Source organism: Marmota flaviventris, chromosome 1 (genome assembly GCF_047511675.1).
Source record: "Marmota flaviventris isolate mMarFla1 chromosome 1, mMarFla1.hap1, whole genome shotgun sequence".
In the NCBI taxonomy this organism is placed as follows: domain Eukaryota; kingdom Metazoa; phylum Chordata; class Mammalia; order Rodentia; family Sciuridae; genus Marmota; species Marmota flaviventris.
Genome location: NC_092498.1, coordinates 51,334,974 through 51,357,548, shown reverse-complemented (window position 1 = coordinate 51,357,548; position 22,575 = coordinate 51,334,974). Strand labels below are relative to the sequence as shown.

The 22,575-nt window shown below is 37.9% G+C and overlaps 1 protein-coding gene across 1 annotated transcript; it reads left to right on the top strand.

Annotated features, from left to right (window-relative positions):
• Nucleotides 1-5,904: 5,904 nt before the first annotated feature.
• On the top strand, nt 5,905-22,303 carry Gpr37 (G protein-coupled receptor 37). Its single transcript, XM_027926276.3, has 2 exons — nt 5,905-6,921; nt 21,386-22,303. Exons 1-2 carry the CDS (start codon nt 5,905-5,907, stop codon nt 22,202-22,204), a joined length of 1,836 nt encoding a protein of 611 aa, XP_027782077.1. The 3' UTR covers nt 22,205-22,303.
• The last annotated feature ends 272 nt before the right edge of the window (nt 22,304-22,575 follow it).

Genomic DNA, 22,575 nt, shown 5'->3' with positions numbered 1-22,575 from the left:
AACTTGAAATAGTCATTTATTTTAATTTGTAGTGTGTCTTATTTCAGCACACCAAACACTAAATGGAGTGTAATAGATTTTATAGAAATGCCAAGACAGGTAATAATTTACATGTTCTCTTCTGTATAAAAAATCAATAGTATGTATTATCAACCCTGTGGAATGCTGATATGGAAAAATCCATGTTCAAATCAATTCTTTTTGTACAGATGACCTTAGATCTGAACCAAACAATGATTAGCTAACTTCTTTTTTGGTCTATATTTCTAAAGTAGAAACTGTAGAAATAGATGAGTTGTGACTATTCCCATTTGAAAAATTAAAGTTACAGCTGGGATAAGCTATGAATATATTCAATGAATATATTCAAAATTTCCTTATAAAAATAAATATCTTAATTTAGATTTTTATTTATCAAACATTATAATCCCCTTCAAAACTTATGTGTCAAACTTTACTTTTGCTAAAAAAAAGAAACTACAAATACTTGAATTACTAAAAGCAATAACAAAAATATTTGCACTTTATGTTTTCATGTTCACTTAGTCAACATAACAACTTGCATAGGTAGAGCTGAGAGCAGGTATTAAAATCCTTGTTTTACAGATGAAGAATTTTGTTGCTAAAAAGATAAAGAGTTTATATTGTGCCAGTCCCCAACAGAGTGGCTGAAGCTCCCTGTGGTTTTATTCATGGTCAGAATAAGTCTTTACTTAAGGAGCCAGAACATGGCAGCCATCCAAGCAGGAAAGCATCATTGCTCAGGTTAAGGAGGCCAAAGCTTCTAAGTAAGGAGGTGTCATCTCAGACAAGCACAGGAAACCCCTCCTGTGGCATTTCCATAAGCCATGCTCCAAAGCTGGGTACCTGAGTTCTGTAGCCCACCACTTTGGGAATGATGCCCAGCTCAAGTGAAGCATGCATCCTGGCAATGGAGCTTCTTAGGCAAGATGTAAAAGATTTATTATTCCTGTTTAGCTTTGATCTCTCTTTGCATAAGGGTGGAGATTTGTGACACACTTAAGTGGTCTAAAGTAAGAAGGTTAGAAAAATGGCTCATCTGTATAACTGAAACTCCAAGCTAATAAGATGGGTGGGGAAGAGAAACCACTGGTTTTATTTTGGAAACTTTTTTTTTTCTGTTCCATAATTAATGCAGAGATCCTACTTCTGAATTATTTTTTAAAGAAACAAAATAAAAGAGTTAGAATACAAATTTGCTTCCATCCAATTTATAGAGGTGACTGATCTTCTGAAGTTAATGTTTATTTTTTTCCATCTGTATACTTTATGATATATATATATATATATATATATATATATATATATATATATATATATAACATATGACTTATGTTGTTTTGTGTGCATTTTAAGAGTTACGTGAAGGGTGGCATAGTAAAGACATTAATCGCGCTTTTTTTCCTCATATTTTTGTTTCTGGGATTCATTCTGGTTGATTCATGTAAGTCAAGTTTGTTCTTTTTCTGAATTCACTATAATTAAATTTTCCATTCCTATGTTGATTGACATTTCCATTGTTCCCATCTTTTTTATTCTTAAAAATAAGTGTGGAAGTTGCCTTCTGCCATATGCAAGAGCTCCACTAAAGTTTATACTTAGGCATAGTATTTTGGGTTTACAGGGTATAAGCCTTTAGCATTTTAAGGGATTGACAAGTCCCTTCTCCTTCAACAGCAGAACATGAGAGTTCTCACTTCGTCTTACTCTCTCAAGCAGTTGGGTATTGCCATTCTCTTTCATTTTTTTTCCTAATAGAGATGCAATTTCATTTGTATTTTACTTTGCAATTCTCTATTAAGTTGAGCACATTTCCATACTTTCATTGGTCATTTGGTTTTCTTTTTAGTGAAATTCCTGGCCCCATTCTTTGATCATCTTTTTTTCAATTGGTGTTTTTTTCTTATTATTTTGTGTTTCTGCAAATATTGTATGCTAGTCTTTTTGTCTGTGTCACAGGACAAAAAGAAAATTACAAAGACCTCATAGAATGGGGTATTTTTTTTAATATTTATTTTTTAGTTTTCGGCAGACACAACATCTTTGTTTGTATGGGGTGCTGAGGATCGAACCCCGGGCCGCATGCATGCCAGGCGAGCGTGCTACCGCTTGAGCCACATCCCAGCCCTTAGAATGGGGTATTTTTGAAAGAAAAAGATAAAATGGTAGTAAATAACTTCAAGATCACAGCATTCCTAGATGTTCCCATGATATCTGATTCCTTCAGTCCCAGAGAAAACTTTAAATAACTGTGTCCCAAATGCTGTATTATTGGATACAGGAATACTGGGAGACCACCTCAGGAGTTTTATCAATGTGCATGTAAATCAACAAATACTATGTCATTTTGTTATTATAACATATAACAACAATTCAGCTCTAAGCAAGTGCCCTGGATACTTATTTTGTATGATATTTCTTATGAGGATTGTAAACTTGCACCATACCACTGTTTGACATCTTTAGATGACCAACTGAAGACAGACTTTTCTCACCAGGTTTCATTACTCCTTCATATCACAGTCTGATTCCACCCAGTGGATTAATTGTAGCTTTGTTGATAATTATTATTATTATTATTTTTGGTTCTGAAATGTGAAACTTTAAGATAGTCACATTTATCATTATTGTCTTTTATTCTTTTGCTTTTCTTGATCTTACTTATGAGCCCTCTCCTACTCAGATGCCATCACGGTATCATCCTTAATTTTCTTCTCAAATTTTTCAGTAGTTAATTTTCATATTTAGATTTTAAAAATAGATTTTACATATGGCATGAAGAAAGAAATATAACCTTAGTTTGTCCCCCACATGGATTGTGATCTTTTTCTAGTACCACTTATTGACTGGTTCAACCGTTTCTACCATTTATAATGGCAGTTCTCTTATTTTGTAAAATTCGCTTGAAGTTTCACTGTTTTCTGTTCCATGCCATTGTTTTATTTAGCCATCCAGTACTAATATCATGCTGGTTTTTAACATGGTTGCTCTAAGATAGTCTTGATATCTGGTAAGGCACTAGCTATAAGTTTCCTTTCATGATAGGCTTTGCCCATTCTCTGTTTTCTTACTCTCGTTCCTTTGCCTCCTTGGCACTTATGACCTAGCATAATACATATTGCTTATTTTTTATTGCCTGTCTCTCTCAAGAAAATTTAAATTCGCTGAGAGTAAAACTTTATTTTATTCACTATTACGCCCTAAGAATATTTATTTAGTGATTTAACAAATTTGAGAGAATTAGTGTGTATAATGAATAAATGAATTCATAAATAAATATGGGGTTTTAAGTCATGATTTTTTTTCTCTTTCTTTGTCTGATTTTGATATTCTGGTTTCATGATATTAATCCAGTAGCTTTCAGACATTTTGTATAAATGCATATTTATTCTTTAGGATATATCAAGGTCTAGTGCTTCCTTGTGAATAGATGTTGGTAAATGATTTAAGTTATTTAACATTACAGTTTTCCTTGGGTTTCTAAAAGTGTTATTCTTGAGCTAGTTTTGGTATTTTCTTATAAAATTCTTCCTGTTTCCTTCATTTTTCAGATGAATTTGTGCATTTGCTTATTTTTGCTGCTGCAACAAATGATCCCAATGTATTGACTTAAACAAACCAAATGGGTAGTTCTAGGTCAAATGTCTCAAATGGGTGGCAGACCTTTTCCTCCCTTGTTTCAGCTCCAAGAGTATTGCTCACATTTTGTGTTGGGTCACATCTTGGCTTCCCATTTCCCCCACCCGCACTACCACTTATAAGAACCTAAAGATTGCAGTGTTCCTGGGTGTATAATCCATGATACTCTTTCCACTTTAAGATCCTTTGCTTCTCATATGAAACTCCTATTTCACCTGTCAGGTAGCATATTCACAGGTGTTGGTTATGGACTTCTTTTTGCGGGCCAGTATTCTACCTACCAAAATTAGCTTCATGTTTTTCATTGTATTTTCTCTTGTATCTCTCAGTTTTATTGCTCCCCCCTTCCTTTCTTTCTTGTTTCAGATGGTGTTTATTTCTTCCTCTATCACTTTCACTTAACCAATTCATCTGATAGTTGTCTTTTTTATCAGCAACCCAACAGCTGTGACCGGGGTTTGGGTATAGTATAAAAATTAGAGGGCTGGGGATTTGGCTCAAGCGGTAGCGCAATCGCCTGGCATGCGTGTGGCCCGGGCTCGATCCTCAGCACCACGTACAATCAAAGATGTTGTGTCCGCCAAAAAACTAAAAATAAATAAATAAATTAAAAAAGATTAGAAAGTCATGGTGGGCCCTTTGGGGCGTTCTGTTCATATTATTTGTCCCTCCTGTCATTTCTCACTACTTCATCAAACAAAACTTCCCTTGTGCTCTGGGTAGTTGGAAGTAACCCCTAGTTGGCTGCTTCCTAAATCTACCTTAAAGGTAATGGCACATACAGAGCATTCTCATTCTGAATCCCATTCTCATTTTCTATGAATGAAACCTTCCAGCGCCTTTTCTCTCCTGACTCAGCTCTCAAGAATATCTAAGGAGGTGTGCGCCTTACCTCTCTACTCCCAGGGGTTTGACGCCTGGGCATGCGCACCTGCTGTGGCCTAATGGAGGCAGTGATGCGGGTCTCACTCCTTCCACTCTCTAGTGACCATCCCGCTTCCATTATGCCACCCCTTCCATCTCCTCTTTCCACCATCACTCTGCACCCAGGCTCCAGAACCGGTCTGGCTGGTTCTGACATCTGGGGAATGAACCTGTCGGGTTCATCCCCTAGCCTCTAGCAGCTTGGGCTCCGCGCCTCCGCCCTTATTCCCTCGCCGCTGCCAGCTCCTAAGAGTGAAAACCACTACAAATGGCTTGAATGAAACGTGTGTGGGTTTAGTGAGTGGTAAACCACCAGGGGATCCGGTCTCCCAACAATGCAGAATCTCTCTCTAGGAGGAGGAGGGGTAAGGGAGGAGGCACGGGGCAGACCGTTTGTCTCGCCCGCTCGCGCAGTGGCTGAAGCGGCGGGAAGAGGCTGGGCCACCTCCCCCTTCCCGGCCACGCACTGCCTTGCCCGCGGCGGTTCCAGGCACCACACTCTCCGCCCGGTCTGCGCCCGCTGTGGCAGTGACAAGCTTCTGCGGTCGACGGTACTGTCCACCCACCAGCAGCGCCCTCTTCTCCCCCTTCCCCCACGATTCCTGTCTCTGCAGGGGTACGCCGCCCAGCAGCCGGCGCCGCCTCCTTGTCAACTTTGAGCCGGAGGAGAAGCAACTTTGACAGTGGCCGCAGGTTTCCAGTCGGCTTCTTCTTGGCAACATTAGCTTCGAAAGTCGCTAGGGTTAGGTGGGGCAAGAGTTTCCTGGTGCATCAGCTCTGAGTCTGTTTGCAACCTGTTTCCAACGAGCGGGGAGCGGGGATTGTGACTGTCAGTCATCTGGGGGAGGGGGAGTTGTTTTTCTTTCCCTTTAGAGACCTCGGCTTGCAACTGGATAAAGCAGTAGCGAAAGGATGTAAATAGGCAGAGCAACTGTTACCAAGAAGGCAACCACCACCCAAAGGCAGGGAGGCGCACAGGGCTTCGTCCGTCCGGGCTTCGCCCAGTCGCAACATTAATCAACAATCAGGTGTTGGTTGCAACTTTTCAAGGTCAGCCACCCGGAGCAGCTCTTTCCTCTCGGAATCTTGGGGGTACACAGAGCTTGGACTGGATTTGGCTGAAATGCACAGGACACCAAACGAGGAAGGATTGTAGGGGGGACACCAAGACCCATCCCCCACTCTCCCGGTAATCTCCAGTTCCCCGCTGCCCAGGCGGGGGTGAGTATGTGACATGTGGCTAACTCTCCGCAGCAAGTTAGGCAGCAGGTGTTGGTCCTAAGCGAGAGCGGCGGCTGCAAGGTGCGCCCTAGCCAAGCCATGCGGGCCCGGGGCGCGCCACTCGGTCGCACATCGCGGCTGCTGCTTCTGCTACTGCTCAAGGTTTCTTCTTTCTCTTCTGCGCTGGGGTTTGTCCCCGCGGCCAGAAAGGAAACTTGTCTCGGGGAGAGCTGCTCACCTACATTGATCCAGCGCCGCAGCAGGGATGTTTGGGGACCAGGAATTTTTGCAAGAGACGTTCTGAGAGCACGCGCACCCAGGGAGGAACCAGAGAAAGGGGCACGAGATGTGCCCTCCGGGGACCTACCGGCTGCCCGGGGCGGTGACCCTGGTGCCGCTAGAGGGGCGGAGACGTCGGCGGTTGGGCCCTCGGGACCTCCACTTGGAACCTGGAGGTGGAAAAATGCCCGCAGTCAGGAGGCACCTGGAAATTTGGGGAGAGGGGACCCAACGGCCCTCCAACTCTTCCTTCAGACCTCAGAGGAGGATGAGAAGAGTGCCAGAAGCTCTGGTATTTCCCGGCGCAGCCAGGAGCAGAGCGTGAGAACAGAACCCGGAGCCAGCGATCTTTTCTATTGGCCAAGAAGAGCAGGGAAACTACAGAGCACCCACCACAAGCCCCCATCCAAAACAATCAATGAACCTGCGGGGCACGAAGGGAGGACAATTGCACCTCCCGGCAGGGCGCTACCCCAGAATGGGTCCTCTGGTGAGGGAGTTCATGATCGCTGGGGTCCCCGTCGGGGGAACAGCACCAGCCGGCGGGTGAGATTGAAGAACCCCTTCTACCCGCTGACCCAGGAGTCATATGGAGCCTACGCAGTCATGTGTTTATCAGTGGTGATCTTTGGAACCGGCATCATTGGCAATCTGGCGGTGATGTGCATTGTGTGTCACAACTACTATATGAGGAGCATCTCCAACTCCCTCTTGGCCAACCTGGCCTTCTGGGACTTTCTCATCATCTTCTTCTGCCTTCCACTCGTCATTTTCCACGAGCTGACCAAGAAGTGGCTGTTGGAGGACTTCTCCTGCAAGATTGTGCCCTATATCGAGGTAATGCCTTCTAGGGGTTCTCAAGCTACTGGCTTTATCCATTTCCGGGAGTATAGCATCAAAGAACTGCTGCTGGACGCACCTACCTGGCTGAACCTCTTCGCTTTTTCTTTGGGTCCCTCCATCTGTCTTTCCAATCATTTACGTATATGTGTGTATGTAAAAAAAGAGGCAGCTTCTCTAGATCACCTTCAAATTCAGCTGCTTCTGGGCTGTAGGAAAAAAAAAAAAGATGGTCTCAGAATGCATAGGATTGTTTGGATTATAAATCTCTCTCTTTGAATATGATACTACTTATATTTCTCATTTGGCACCCATCAGAGATTCCAGAGTTAAAATAATGGCCAGTCTGTGGTTGTCCTTATCAGAGCATAGCAAGAAACAAGAAAATAGAGAAGAAGAGGGAGGAGGGGAGGGAGGCATTAACATTTATTTACTAGATTTCTAATACTTCAATGTAATTTTCTCCTCTAGAAAGATTATTACAATCTTTCAAGATGCATAAGTGGAAGCAACGTTTTATTTGAAAAAAAAAAAGGAAATTTTTTCTTGGTTGATTGGCCTCAGGATATATTAATAACTCCTCAAAATAGTTTACGTTTCTGGCTATCTACCAGGGTATTTCATCTAAAGTTTCAGGTCATTTTTTATATCTCTCTTTTTCCTTATGAATTTCATAACAATTTTATTATTTTTGTATAATGAACTTAAGTAAAAGACTGGTTATAATGGCACAAAATCTGTTTAATATTCTCCAAGTACGTATTTGCTATTCTTTATGGGTGTAAAGGATTGACAATTTTAAGGCATTTACTCTTAGTCTAGAAAATTTTAGGAAGACAGAGGCATATATAGGTCCCAAACTTTGAAAATGATTATCATTTTGAGTAGGATTTTACTGCTTCATCCTACAATAAATGTCCCAAACCAGAATTGTGGTAGTTGGAATTTGCTCTCTAAATGGCCTCTCTTTAAACACCAGCTCTTGGAAGGGGCCCAAGTGTTTTGCTGCCAGTTGTGTTTTTAGCCAGCTGGCCCTTGATTTTCTCCATTCAGACTGTCCATTTCATTTATGGAAGCAGAAGAAGGGAAACTGTAAATATTCCAGAGCCCCTGATCCTGTCTGGCACCAGGGCCAGTGACACTATGTTCAACATTGTTCCAGGGCCTAAAGCTAGGGGATAAGTAAACAGAAAACAGCACCTACTTAAAAGGACCAAAGCAAGAGACAGTAAATAAGACCCTCTGTTATCTTGACAGGGATCAGATGCAGAATCATTTCAGGGCTACTAAGTCAGCTGCTGTGACTTTGGTAGGTTCCAGGACTTCTCTGTTGCCAAGCCTGAAGTGTCTCTGAAACAACTACACTTATTTGGGAGATAGTTCATTTTCAAATTGGGAAGGAGGTAGTAGAATTTGTGTTCAAGAATATCTGTCTATTTACTAACTGCCCTTTCAAGGTCAATTTCAGTTTAGAATTTCTCTGCTTATTTGAATTACAGGAAATTAATTTATGCAAGAAAGGAGACAGAAAGTAAAGTATAAAGGGAACAGGAGAGGTACCTACCCTAATAAGAGAGAAGGGTATTGACTTGTCTCACTGGAAATGTTCTGGACATAGAGAAACCTTTGTACTGGAAAACAACACAACCGAAAGAAGAAACTAGAGAAAGAAAATTACCAAAGTTCTTGAAGGGAAATTTGAAATGAAAAGAAGTTTCTCAAATTCAGGAAAGTATATAAAAACTTAGTTTAGCCAGACCAAACAGTTTTGAACAATGGTATTTATTACACATTTGTTTTAAATTTTTTCTCCCTAATTCTGTTTTCTAAATGTATTGATATTGCCTTCCATTTTTATTTCACTGTCCAATTTAATTTTCTCCTTAAAAATATTTTGTTTTTTTTAAAAATCATTTTTCTCCTGGTCAGTAAAAATCTGTCTTTTGCTTAGTTTCCCCCCATCTTTATGATCTTATCTATTTTTCAGTTATTGAGACTAGGCTTTATTCTTCCTAGAGAAGAAAGACTTGAAAAATATTCCCTTATTTTTTCTTGAAAATTTACATTTTACATTTAAATATTTGCATAATATTTATATCATACATTTAAACATAAATATTTAACATAAACATTCTATATATATTTACTGGTAGAATAGTGAGTCACAATCTTAGTATGTAGTATTTCTATATTCCTACTTCTCCCTTTCTATTCCAGGGTTTTGTAATCTTTGTGGCTTTTTAATAAATCTTAGAATGACCATGGGCAAATAGAATGGAAGGAAAAGCAGGATAGGAGAGAAGAGAATCTGAAATTATTTTGAAATGTTTTAGCATGTTTTATAAAAATAATTATCCGACCATAGTAGTAGCTTCATAATTCCTAATTACTGAGAACATGAAGTTCAAATGTCAAAATAAAGCATTTTTACCTCCAGGAGGCACTGCTGTTTTCACAGAAGTAAGAGAGATTTAGTGCCTGTCCTATGTTGGGATCACACCCTGAGATGGAGATTTATTGGGGCATGAAGTTTACTAAAGCATGCCTTTGGGTTCAGTACCTATTAGGGGATGAAGGAAGCAGGACTGGGTAGAAGGAGAAGTTTCACTATGATACAATTGCCTTAAAGTCTTCAGCCCTCAGTAGGAGGACCTCTAGTGCTAAGAGGGATGGGTGGAAGCATGTAGAGAAATCCTGAATTGAGGCCAGAGCGCCCAGTCTTATCTTTCTAACGGAACCCATCATTGGATACAAGTTGCTCCCGGAAGTGGAGCATAACCTTGAGTTTGATCTATCTCTTTGGTAAAGGGCAGTTCCTAGAGAGACAAATGTAACCAAGAGCTATCACCCAATAGCCAAGGGAAGCAATGTTTCAATTCTGAAGGATGTTGGGAGGGACCAGTGTGGGTGGAGAACCACAGTATCCACAACACTGACTTTAGAATTAGCATGTTAAATTAGAGCACAATTTCAACCAACCCTTGCATTTTAGTGATGAAACACAGGACTCAGAAAAAAAAAATCAGCATCCCTAGCAAATACCTAGTATGTGGCAACAAGACCTTTGGTCTCCATACTTCTCCACCATGTTGCTAATTAGAGTAAGTGTATCATATGATCTAGATCAATCACCAAATATTTACTTCTGTTTGGATGTTAATTGGGGGTTTTGAATGAGCAAGGTTCCTCTTTAAAGAATTGATAACCTTCATGATGTGTGGTAGGGCAAAAGTCTTCAAGAAGGTGTAAGATAATCTCAGATGTAACAATATTTTTATTTTACTAGGATACAATATTCCTGTGTTGGAGTAAAAAGTAAATAAAAGGAACACATCTCACCAGGCCTCTGGTCAAGGGATAATATATGACAAATCTAAAATGTTCTCTGAAGAGCCAGCCTCTGCAATAGCTTTAGAAATACTGGTTTAAAGTGAGTGAAACTAATGCTCTTTCTTGCCTTCAATTGTAGTTAGAACTGACAAGCAAGAAAAGAAGGATATCGAGGCTAAAGGTGGCATGACCACACTAGTTTGCAAAGTTACACCAATTTCTCTGAATACCCACATTCAAATTGTAGCACATTAAGCATGGCAGATGCTAAATTTGCTTGAGTTGTAAATTAGTCATTTGGTATTCTGATGGACTTTTAAGTGGAAACATGCAGTTTTATTAGCAATTTGGAAATTGCTAATAATATTCTCAGGGAAAATGGACTCAGTGTGTAGGAATGGTGCTTAACAAATATTTTATGATTTCACATTAATCCCTTTGTAATCATTTTCTACACTTCCGTGCAAGTGAAAAATTTTAGTTGATGACTCCAGCAGGAAAGAAAACCAGTTTGTAAGAGTGTGCTTTTATTTATAACTTCATTCCTGAATGGTACATGGTGAAGTTATCCAATTTGAATCTTAACATAAGAAGTAAAAGTTCTGATATTCAAATTCAAACTTCAAATAGTTAACCATTGATTGGAAAGAGAATGTGCCATTTTCTAAAGTTTGCCACTAAAATGTAAACAGAAGCATGCATTTTACTTTACTTCCCTTCCAGATTTATTATCTGGCATTTAGCTTTTAAGGATTATGAAACACCCAATAACTGATTAAGGAACAGTATGAATAATTCACTATTTACTCTAATCTTTTTCCAAATGTGTTGTTGTGTATTCTTTGAGTCACCATCCATCCATTCATTACTCATTTATTGGGCTTTTCTTCAATGAGAGACACTATGTTAGGAGTGGGCAGGAGGAGATAGGAGAAGAAGGGCAATTTTTTCAAAGACCAATATCATAGTTACGCTACTATTATTAAAGCTATAGAAAAGTAGAATGACGTTCTACAACATAACAAATACTATAGTAGAGGTTTTAACAAAGCATTATGGAATGGACCTGGTTGTGACAAAGATGGAGCAAAAACTGTTTTCTCCATCATTCTTTTCAATCATATTCTTATCACTAATCTTTATAGATGCCTATACATCTGAGATCCATGGTGAAAAGTTACAACTATGAAAATTTTTAATCTTGGTTTCCTATTTTTTAAACCTTTCTTAGACAGGAAGCCCATCATAATTGGCAAGATAATTCAGCAGATTGGAAAGTTCTTTTAAAATATGGAATTTTAAAAATATGGAATCCCATCTCTGCTTTGCATTTATGAATTCTTATCAGTGATGAGGACATTAAATAAATCAGATTTAAAATTTTTGACTTAGTTTATTTATCAGTTGTAATTATAGTACATTAGATCGAGTTTACTTTTTTTTTTTTCTAAACCTGAAAATCTCAAGAATGTATGTAGTATTCAGTTTGACTGGAGAGAGTCTAGGAGGCTGGCCAGGGAGCTACTTTGGATGCTATTGTAGAATAGGGGAGTGGGAAGCATAACAAATGGTCTTTCCCAAGAACTGGTTAACATGTCAAGTGTACACTCAGAGTGAGGATTTGCCCTGAGATGCTGAGGGCTCCCAAAGTATATGGTTATGTCAGTAAAGCATCTTTCAACAGAGAATAAGAAGTATGTATGTCTGCAAAAGTTAGAGAGGTCTGAACTTATGCGTCTATCTGAGGTAGTGAGAGTGAGGGTAAGTGAGGTGACTATCTTCTTAACTATCATGCTAATGCTGCGTGGACCTTGATGGAATTCTTCCATGTTTAATGACATTTTTATGTGTCACAACTAGGTTTAACAGTGTCCCACAGGAAACACATGGACCTGTGTCTGAGATATAGACTGTGGGAGAAGAAGGATGAACAGACTGTTGGGCATGGAGGTTTGTGTCTGGCACTGCACTCTGCTCACATTCTGCAGGGGTATTCCAGATGTTTCACCTCCCCCAAAATTGACCTGCCAAGGTCCCATAATTAGTCAACCTTGTTGGTAAGACTAACTCTTAAATCTCCTAATTAGAACAGTATTCTTTGTGCTAGAAGAAATGATCCAAACTAAAATTTCAGGGTTGAGTGGACAATAAGATTATTGTAACCCTTAATATGAAGTCTGTATATTTGCAAGGTAGATACAGGTAGTTTTTACAAAGCTTCCATAAAACATGGGATATAATCTCAGTTCTGAAATCATTCTAGAGACAGAATATTTTAGTTTGTGAATTTATGATGGTTTTCAATGTTATCTATCTGCACACTTGAATGGTTCATAGCCTTAATGAACCAAGGTCATTGATTTGATTCCTATGTGGAGTAAGTCATTCTTACTGATTCAATTCAAGGTTGATTTAAGGTTGCCATTTTGTCCCCCAAACAGTCCCTTTTCCATACTCCTCACCTTCAGGGTCTTTACTCCTAAATTTACTGTCTTCTTGATTCAAATCCCTCATATAGGAAAAGTAACTGATAAAATAATTCACACTAAGATGTGAGATTTAGAAACATTGGCTTTTTATAGAGGATTGAATGAAGAAAGAATACTTACTTCACAGAATATCAATGGTAGAATTCTTGTTAAAAGCTTAGAAATTTTATCTTAAAATGTGTTTTTTCAGTATCACTCAAATCATAATGATCCAGTTACAAATAATTTAATTTTTAATTTGGGAGCACCAGCATGCAAATGATTGTCATTAGTCACAAAGAGAAATAGGTAAAATTTGTTCCTGTTCTTTGGATACTCATCAGGACCCACAGGTGCACAAACCAAAATTAATTTAATAATTAATAAATTAAGTCCACTTAATTTTTATTAGGAATCATAATAATACCAAGGATTGAAAACTGGAATGTGATCTTGGGGGAAATTAAACTTTTGAAATGAATTCATAATTACTGAGAATAAGCATGGAAAATAAAAATTTTTAATGTTGATTCCAATATTTAGCTTTTATCTTAGGACAAATGATGCTAATTTTGCTTAATTTGCATTACTATATTAATGAACACAAAAATTTATAGTTAAATAATAACATAGGACAAACTGTTGTTAAATGGATTTTTAAAACTATACAAGGAATTCATTGTGCTACAAAAGTAATACTTGAAAGAAAATCTTAATTTAAGCTAGGAGTATAAAGGAAAAGAAGAGATGTATGGAATCAAGAGATGTTTTAGGTTGATATGTCAGTTTTAAATAACCTTAATTGTTTTTTAAATAAGTGTGAGCATGTTATTAAGCTTAAGCAAGAGAAAAGAAAGTGTAAATGAGGTCATTAATGACAGTTGATAGTTGCTGCCTTCAAAATAATTTTTAGGCCATGACTTCAGGAATCACATACATGAGCAGTCAAGATGAATATTTATTCTATGTGGGTGAGTTAGATCAAATATCAGTGATGGGGCTGGGGATAAGCTCAGTTGGTAGAGTGCTTGCCTCGAATGCACAAAGCCATGGGTTCATCCCAGCACCAAAAAAAAAAAAAAAAAAAAAATCAGTAATGTAGATACTTTGCCAAAGCTTGGGTGAAAAGCTCTATTTCATTCCAGAGATGTGTGCGTACTTGAGAAGAGTGAGGCAACTCCTTGCTGCTTTTGGTCTGAAAACTCTAATTGACCTGTGTTACTGCCATAGTGTGCTTTGTAATGAAAACCTTTTCAAAAAGGTCATCAATAAACATGCTGTCCCTGTTGGTGCTCAAAGCAGGGGAAGTTGGGGAAGTTGCCCTGAAGTGCTGCAAGGAGGAAGGTTATGGAAAATGCTGGAAGCCACAGGCACAAGCCCAGGCCATTTAGGGTTTCAGAGGAAACTCTATCCTGTGCTCATCCTGCTTTTCTCCTGACTGTTGTTAGTCCCACAACCACTGAGTTATAATAGGTTATCATTCATGGCCCAAATGAATGGGTTTTCTTAACAATAAAGTCCTTGTTTCTGAGGGTCACTTGTAAACAAAGGACAACTCATAAATAGATGTATTAAACATTTTTATATGAAATAGAAGTTAGATTAGAATGTCTGTTATCATAACCTTCCTTGGAAATTACCCTATTTTATAAAAATTAATGTATTCCAGTCATTTCACTGTACTTAAATATGTAGAGTTAATTTCACATAAAGGGCATTTTGCTTAGAAGTTCTTTTTTTTTTTTTTTGTTTAGAAGGTCTTTGATCATTCCCCCCACCCCAGTCAGTGGTAATCTTGATGTGCAGTACTAAAAGTTTAGCAAAAGGTAGTATTTATTTAATAAGAGTTGTACTGAAAAAAGAGAAGTGCTCTCTGATGTCTGTTTCACAGGTTACTTTTCATAGTTGCTTCATTCCTTTAGTTGGTAGTAAGCTTCTGAGAAATGGAGTAATAGAAAAGACAGACTCCCCATGGATTACTGATTTCATAGAGCATCTGTGCACTCCTTCATACTATTTTGAATGAACATGGACTTAATGTAGTACAAAGTGGGTATGTTAATCCAGGTGTCCTCAGGGCCTGATATTTGCATTGAATTAGAAAGTTGAGCAGGAGAGACAGTGAAATCCAATAATGTCATGATCTGTAAATTAAGCTTTCTACCTCAATTACTAACTGTTTTGCCTTATAGGTTTCTTTTCACTTGTTTTATTTTTAACAGAAACCTAGGCAACCATTAATCTTCAAATTAACTCATGATGGACAGAGCAGTGCATTTTTTTTCCTTACTATGGAAGAAGACAGTTTTACTCTAAATCTTTCCCTGAAGTCACTGTTGCCACATATCTTGTGGGATGGATTAATTTCTCACCATTAATTTCTCACTGATATAAAATGGCTATCTTAAATTGGTTAACACAATAGCTAAACTGAAATTTGAAATTCATGATTTCAAAAACACAAGTTTAAGAGAGGGATGAAACATTTGAAGGGTGAGCATACCTATGGTTCACATAAGTACTGGGTGGAGTTTCTCTAAATCCAGTCTTGCCAATGTTGATAAAGGAATAGCTGAAGAGATATGCCATTTCCATTCAGATGACCACATTTGTGCTCTTCATTATCCTGATTGGACCACCTACTTTTTGTTAGTTTGTTTCTGTAACAAAACTTAAAAGGTAACTCTAGAAGCCATTCTTAAAAATTTCCATTATATTTTAAAAATCCTCTATATTATATAGATTTATTTTTTCTCACTCCAGTGGTTTATTTTCTTTTCAGTATTCATAATAATGGGAAGAATATCTATTTCCCTTTCCCTTTATTAAGGAAACTGAGGCAAGGGAAAGATGAGAAGTTATCTGTCATGGTACTGAATTTCATTTGGAATATCTAGGCCATTAGCTAGAATCATTTGCACATTGACTGTAATTAGAAATAAACCTTTTAAAATGATTTCAAAATGGAGTCCAGTTAAGGTTAGTAAAACAAAGTTTTGAATACAATGAAACTATTATATAATATGAATAATTCAAGCCTGTAGTATTCATTATGAAGTACTTTATAAATCTCAAATTAACAAATATTTCAAAAGCACAACTTTGATTCCTAAAATGTATTAGTGTGTAAAAGAAACACATTTAAACCTCAAAAGATCCTCTGTATTATGAAAATAACATATAAAGCCAATGGCGTTCTTTCCTGTTCCTTTTCTATTTTTCCTACCCAGGAGCAAACTTTATGAGGGTTACTGTGAATGTCAAAAACAACAAAGAACATATTGAGATCTCAATTCTGGGTGGTTTTCAGCATTATCTTGCCTTTGTGTGCATGTGTTATCTTCGCATTTCACAGATTTATTTATTTATTTATTTGTTTATTTATTTATTTATTACTCCTGGGCCCACAGATTTAAATGCATGCTTTAAAGTACTGGCACACATTTAAATGCTACTGGCATGCTACTCTCCTAGGTTTTTATAAGTGTTAAAAAGCCATATGTCAAATGACCAAAATCCCAAGGTTATCTTCATCTAATAGGCTAACTAAGACAGTGATAATATTTACAAGGAATTAGATCATATCCCCTGAAATGAAAATGTTTGTAAGGGAGATTTTATTATTTGGTCAGCTTGGGGAAACTAGTTAGGCATCTGTAGCAATTTCCAAATATTTTGGAATTATATTTGTCTACCATTTTTATTTTAAGCCAGTGGTTCTCAAGTACAGTTTCCAAGCATACGTGGATATGTTCTGAGCAAGGGAAGTCACTGCAAACATGTCAAGAATTGTGCATAGTCGAGTCAATCCCTCTAATAGACTGTAATGAGTCATTCTGTGTATAAACTAATTTGTTGAATGTGTAGCAGCAGGTGTGGGATAGTCAAAAAATTCCTCTTTGGATTCCAGTTCTCTTAAGGACAGATTCATCATTGTTCATAGCAGCAAGCACAGTATAACATATCTGGTAGTTTCTCTGTTGCTCTCAAAAAATGAATATATATTTATACACATGCATCCACACACATAGCATTAATGTAGTGGCTCTCCTTGCCACTAAAAACGGAGTTCAATAAAGCCACAATAATACTGAAATGGGAACAGTACATCATAGGGGTGATCAAGAAGAGTGGCCCTTGACCCCCTGCTTTAGCACTGGGGCTGCCACTTCCATGTATAAATTCTCAGGCCTCAGCTTCTGCTGAGTCTCTCCTGTGCTTTGTAGCAATGCCGTAGGTGGCTACAACTGCTCAGAGCCCAACTGCTCTGGATGTTGACAGGGCTGGAGCTGAAGGAGCTTTATTGTTGTCATGCTGGGCTACAAAGAACAACAGAACATTGTTGTTTGAAAAAGAAAAAGATCTCAGAGTTGTTTGTTTTGATTCCCTTGCCATTTCTGAATTTTGATGCCAATTCCCTCACAAAACTCAATATCTTAGTTCCCCACATAGTGAAAATTTTCTGTTTCCAGCTTTCCTCTGATCTTGAAATTCTCAAAGTTAATAGTATTTTCTATTAAAAGTGTTTACAGTTCTGCTTTTGTTGCTGTTAATTATTCCTCCTATTGCAATTTAATCATAAGAGATTTCATCTCATTCCATCTCAGGATGCTGCTTCAAAGTACTACCCTTCTAAGCCAACGCTTAACAGCTTTCCTCCCAGGAGCATATTTCATAGTGATATTGAATTTTAGCAATCAGATATGGTCATTAAATGTAGAAGATCCAGCATTCGTGATACAGTTTTATAATTGCATATAATTGCACTATTCATCTTGGTAGAATCTTTAATAAGCTGTACATAAACAAGTACATTTAAAATTGTGATGGAAATCTTTTCATGTTATCACAACGTTTAGGAATTTTAATTACATGGGTAAATTTCATATATGTGTAAGTAGAAACTAGGCCAACACCACTCATTCAGATGATTTTTATCAATCCATTCAGAGGTGTGCAATTAATTCTTTACATATGTTACTGCCTTCTATAATGATTTGGAGAAGTACTGAGCAGGACCTTCCCACATTCTTGCTTTTTCACATCACAAAATGTGGTGCATAAATATCTGAAAATATCTGAAGTCACACTGCAGGCAGTGGCAGCAGGAGAGCAAGGATGTCTAGGAGTGGCATTTGGGCTGCAGTTGCTGCTGGCCTCTACGCTGAAAGTACTGTCTGCACCTGGGGCAACTCTGCTTTCCTTATTGGCACCTTCAGCAACTCTCTCTGTTACTCCTGTGACTTTTCTGGATTGCTCACCCTGTTTCAGCGGGATCCTAACCACAGAGGATGTTATCAGTGAGAAGTACAGTTGGAAAATGGGAAGCTGTATACAGGAGATTTTTGAGCTTAGTGTATGAAAACTGGAAAGGATCCCTCCATCCATGATTTGTCAAGAAGACTACAGATCAAATATGTTTGAGATTCTAATTGGTACTAAAGCTTTTAGGAATCATGTCTGAAGAAATGATCATCTGTAAATAAAATGCACTGCAAAATAATTCTTGAGCAAAACGTTGGAGCATCTATAAGTGACACACCCCGGCTTTCATTGTCTTGTGAGATGGAATATATGGAGCTTAGAAAATGTTCTCTTGCTTTTTGGAAAATGTTCTTTTAATTAAAAGTGAATGTGCAGCACAGCTTCTGATAACTAGAGTTGGCAATCTAACACACCCATCCTAATCCACATCCACCCACATGCATGCGTTTGCTGTTACCTCTCATGAACTCCTCTGAAACCAAGTTGGAGGTAGAGATGCAAATGCTAGCAGTTCTAATAATTGGTTCAGATTTTTGAAAATCTCTACACTGGTAATTAGAGAGATTAGTAGAGGAGAAGATGCTATCCTTTGTGTGTTGTTTGCTTTTTGAAAGTAATGATATGCTGAGCCTCTAACAGACTGCCTCTTCTCAGAGTCTCCAGTATTTTTATATTACGGAGCTTTCCTTTTATTAGAAATGTTATTCATAATTTAAAAAGAATGCAAAGCATACCCCCTTAACTTCATATTTGTGGACTGACTCAGGATATATAGCGACATAGAACCATGCACAAAGATTTGCCTTACTGAAAACTACACAGAGAGGCTTGCTGAGTATTTGCATATATCTGACAACTTGAAATTTTGTTTTATATTGTTAAGAGAAATGAATCAAAGCATTTGAAGACTTTAAATCCAAAGTGTAGAAAATCTATAAAGTAAAGTAGAACAATATTGTTTGATGTAGACCTTTAGATAATGGCAGGCCATCCTCAGATTTCCTCAAGTTTGGCAATTACTGATATTAAAAAAAAGCATAATCAGAAGATAATCACACAATGTTGAAGTCAGTGTTAGAATTATTTTTGGTCTCCAATATAGATTAAAAACAAATTTCCATCAGGGTTAATAATTCATTAGTTTCAAAGTTAATTTTTACAAGGTAAATATAGAATGGCTTTTATTTTTTCCCAGTCATATTAGACTGATGTTTCTTATACTAGTCTTTATGGGGGATTTCTGAAACAATCAATTCTTGGAGAACAAGAGTTGTTATAATGAGCTCTTTATCTGTACTGATTTAGAGCTCGGTTAATCATATTTTTCCTTATTTTTGATTTTTCACGTAATTAAAAACCTGTTATAACTCATTTTTGACATGTTTCCCTTAATAAGCATGAGACTCATCATGGCATGGAGTAATGTTGGTATTTTCTATATTCTAACTAGTAGACACTGTGCAGTGTGTGAGAAGAGGAGAGATTATTTGACATTGAACTCTTAGAATTCACAAGGCAAGTTGCCATAGCTCTGGGGACAGTGACAGCTTGAATGCAGTAGATAAACAACAAATGTTTCAAGTACTAAAATTGTATGGCAAATGGTTTTCCTTTTGTCAACATGATCACATTGACTTTAAAAAATCAGATATTAACTTTATGCATATATTTTTTTACCCATTGACCAAGTCATGACCCATAACTATGTTTCTTAAACATTCCCACCAGACCACAGAGGAGACTGAATGCATATACTCAGGTTTCTGGGGTATAGTTTAAAGCATTCCATCCACTTAGGACTTTTCTTTTAGTATCCTGTTTTATCTGAAGCCTCACTAGCATTTTACATTCCGTTCATATCAATAATGGCTACATTAATAAGCACTAAACTACATAAATTACTCCAAAAATATTTGAGTAAATTTGATGCTCCCAGGCAAGTGCTATGTTTATTTTGGGACTTTGAAAACCATCCTATCCCTCTTGGGAGAAAAGGACTCCTTCTTATGTCTTTTACCCCTAATATTAAGCTTGGCATAGAGCTGATATCAATAAATATGTGTTTGTGTTGGGTATGTATGTATCTGTGTGCTGATTAAAGTATGTGTAATACTTAATATAGGCAAATTAATTCTGTTTATATTAGGAATATATTTTTATATTCTTGGAAAAACTTTTGTGTGAAAAACATAGGATCATATTATTGGTTCTTAACTTTTGTTATTCGTTTAGATTTAGACTTTTGATTTTGTAAATTCATGTTCCCTTGAATTTTATCTATGAGATTTGTCTGAGGCCTGGTTATAAGGTGCACTCTTCCAGAGAGGATTTGTGTTTGCCTATACCAAGCACCTGGGTGATTGTAAATACATTTTTGATCCTTTTGACAACCAAAAATAGATAATGTGAATTCTGGCCCTAATGCCATGTAAGTGCAGGTTCTCAGAATGTGTCAGGATTTATTTTCCTTACCCACATCCCAACCCCAATTCACTTCCAACTCAGGTTATGCAGGCTAGTTTCTCTCTCTCTCTCTCTCTCCTCTCTCCTCTCCCCCCCCCCCCCTTTACACTTCTAAAGATGTCAGTATTTAGGAAATTTTTAATTAAAAAGGGGTCTTTGCCATAATCCTTACCCATATCAGCCCCAGATTTGTGTCCCACCTCTGCATACCTGGGCACCTGGCCTCATCTGTCCAGCTAAAACATCTGTCCAGCTAAAACTAACCTGAAACCCTCATAGGCCTGGCAGATACTGCTGTGGAAAACATGCCTTGGGGATGGTGGTGGTGGTGGATCATCTCTGACCTGCTTAGAATTTCTTTTCTCATTGATCTTAGCCTCTGAAGAATTCCTCTTTCCTTTTTTCCATAGATGTTTGCCTTTGAAAATAATACTAAAATAATTTATTTAGAAATTAGAGGAGACTTTTCATTATCTAGCTTTCTGGAAACAGTGATCTTGATTGCTTGCTGTGTGTGAGGCACACTATTGACCCTCATGCTGGAAAACATAACCTGTCTTTTCAGTAATGAAAGTGGGGCATAACCCTTATCTTTACTCCTTATCTGGATCTCTAGGTGGTAGGCATTTTCAGGTTGTCCGAAATTCTTAGAGTCTCTGAGTTCTTATCTATAATAAAATGGTGGAATAACTGACCTTTATAGATGTTTCCAGTTCTAATTTTTTTTTCTTTTACTACATCACTGCATCACTGTATAGCCATTAAAATATTATTCTATTTTTATTCTTACAGTGATTCAGCTGCAGTCACCACTCCAGTTACCCATGACTCCTGCAAACGGTTCTCTCTCACCAATCTGCATTTATTTCTTAGTGCATTGATCTTTTCAGAGAGCGCCCAGAATAAATGTTTTTTTGGTTCTCCCCATCCCGCAGGTTGCTTCTCTAGGAGTTACTACCTTCACCTTGTGTGCGCTGTGTATAGACCGCTTCCGCGCTGCCACCAATGTACAAATGTACTATGAGATGATCGAAAACTGTTCTTCAACGACGGCCAAACTTGCTGTGATTTGGGTTGGCGCTCTGCTGCTGGCACTTCCAGAGGTCGTTCTCCGCCAGCTGAGCAAGGAGGATCTGGGGTTCAGTGGCCGGGCTCCTGCAGAACGATGTGTCATAAAGATCTCTCCCGATTTACCGGACACCATCTACGTTTTAGCCCTCACCTATGACAGCGCGAGACTCTGGTGGTATTTTGGCTGTTACTTTTGTTTACCCACACTTTTCACCATCACCTGCTCTTTAGTGACTGCAAGGAAAATCCGCAAAGCAGAGAAAGCCTCTACCCGAGGGAATAAGCGGCAGATCCAACTAGAAAGCCAGATGAACTGTACAGTAGTGGCATTGACCATTTTGTATGGGTTTTGCATTATTCCTGAAAATATCTGCAATATTGTCACTGCCTACATGGCTACCGGAGTTTCACAGCAGACAATGGACCTACTGAATATCATCAGTCAGTTTCTTTTATTCTTTAAGTCCTGTGTTACCCCCGTCCTCCTCTTCTGTCTCTGCAAACCCTTCAGTCGTGCGTTCATGGAGTGCTGCTGCTGTTGCTGCGAAGAATGCATCCAGAAGTCTTCAACAGTGACCAGTGATGACAATGACAACGAGTACACCACAGAGCTCGAACTGTCTCCTTTCAGTACCATACGCCGGGAAATGTCCACTTTTGCTTCGGTTGGAACTCATTGCTGAAGGACAGTACTTGGTTTGGTCAGATTTGCTTCTTGGTTTGGTTTTCATATCCTGTGAATGTTTCTACTTCATATTTTTCTTTAGGGGAAAACATGCAAAAAGAGGGGAAAAAATTTTAAAAAAGCAAATAAATACATATTAACTACCATAGAACTGATTTTGCAAAATAATATTTGTGCTCTGAAAAAAAATGTTTATATTTGGTTATTTAAGAAGAATGGGAAGGCCGATAGTTTAGATTATTTTATCTGTATGGTGCTAATATTTTATTTGAAAAAGTTACTGCACCTTAATTTAATTAATTGCTAGATTTCTTCCTTTCTTTAAAAAATTACAATTGTTGTATATTGAGTACAGCCATGTGGTTTTGC

Coding starts and splice junctions, on each gene's coding strand:
- Gpr37 (XM_027926276.3), top strand. CDS start 5,905: ATGCGGGCCCGGGGCGCGCCACTCGGTCGCACATCGCGGCTGCTGCTT. Junction 6,922..21,385: donor AGATTGTGCCCTATATCGAG/GTAATGCCTTCT, acceptor CCCATCCCGCAG/GTTGCTTCTCTAGGAGTTAC.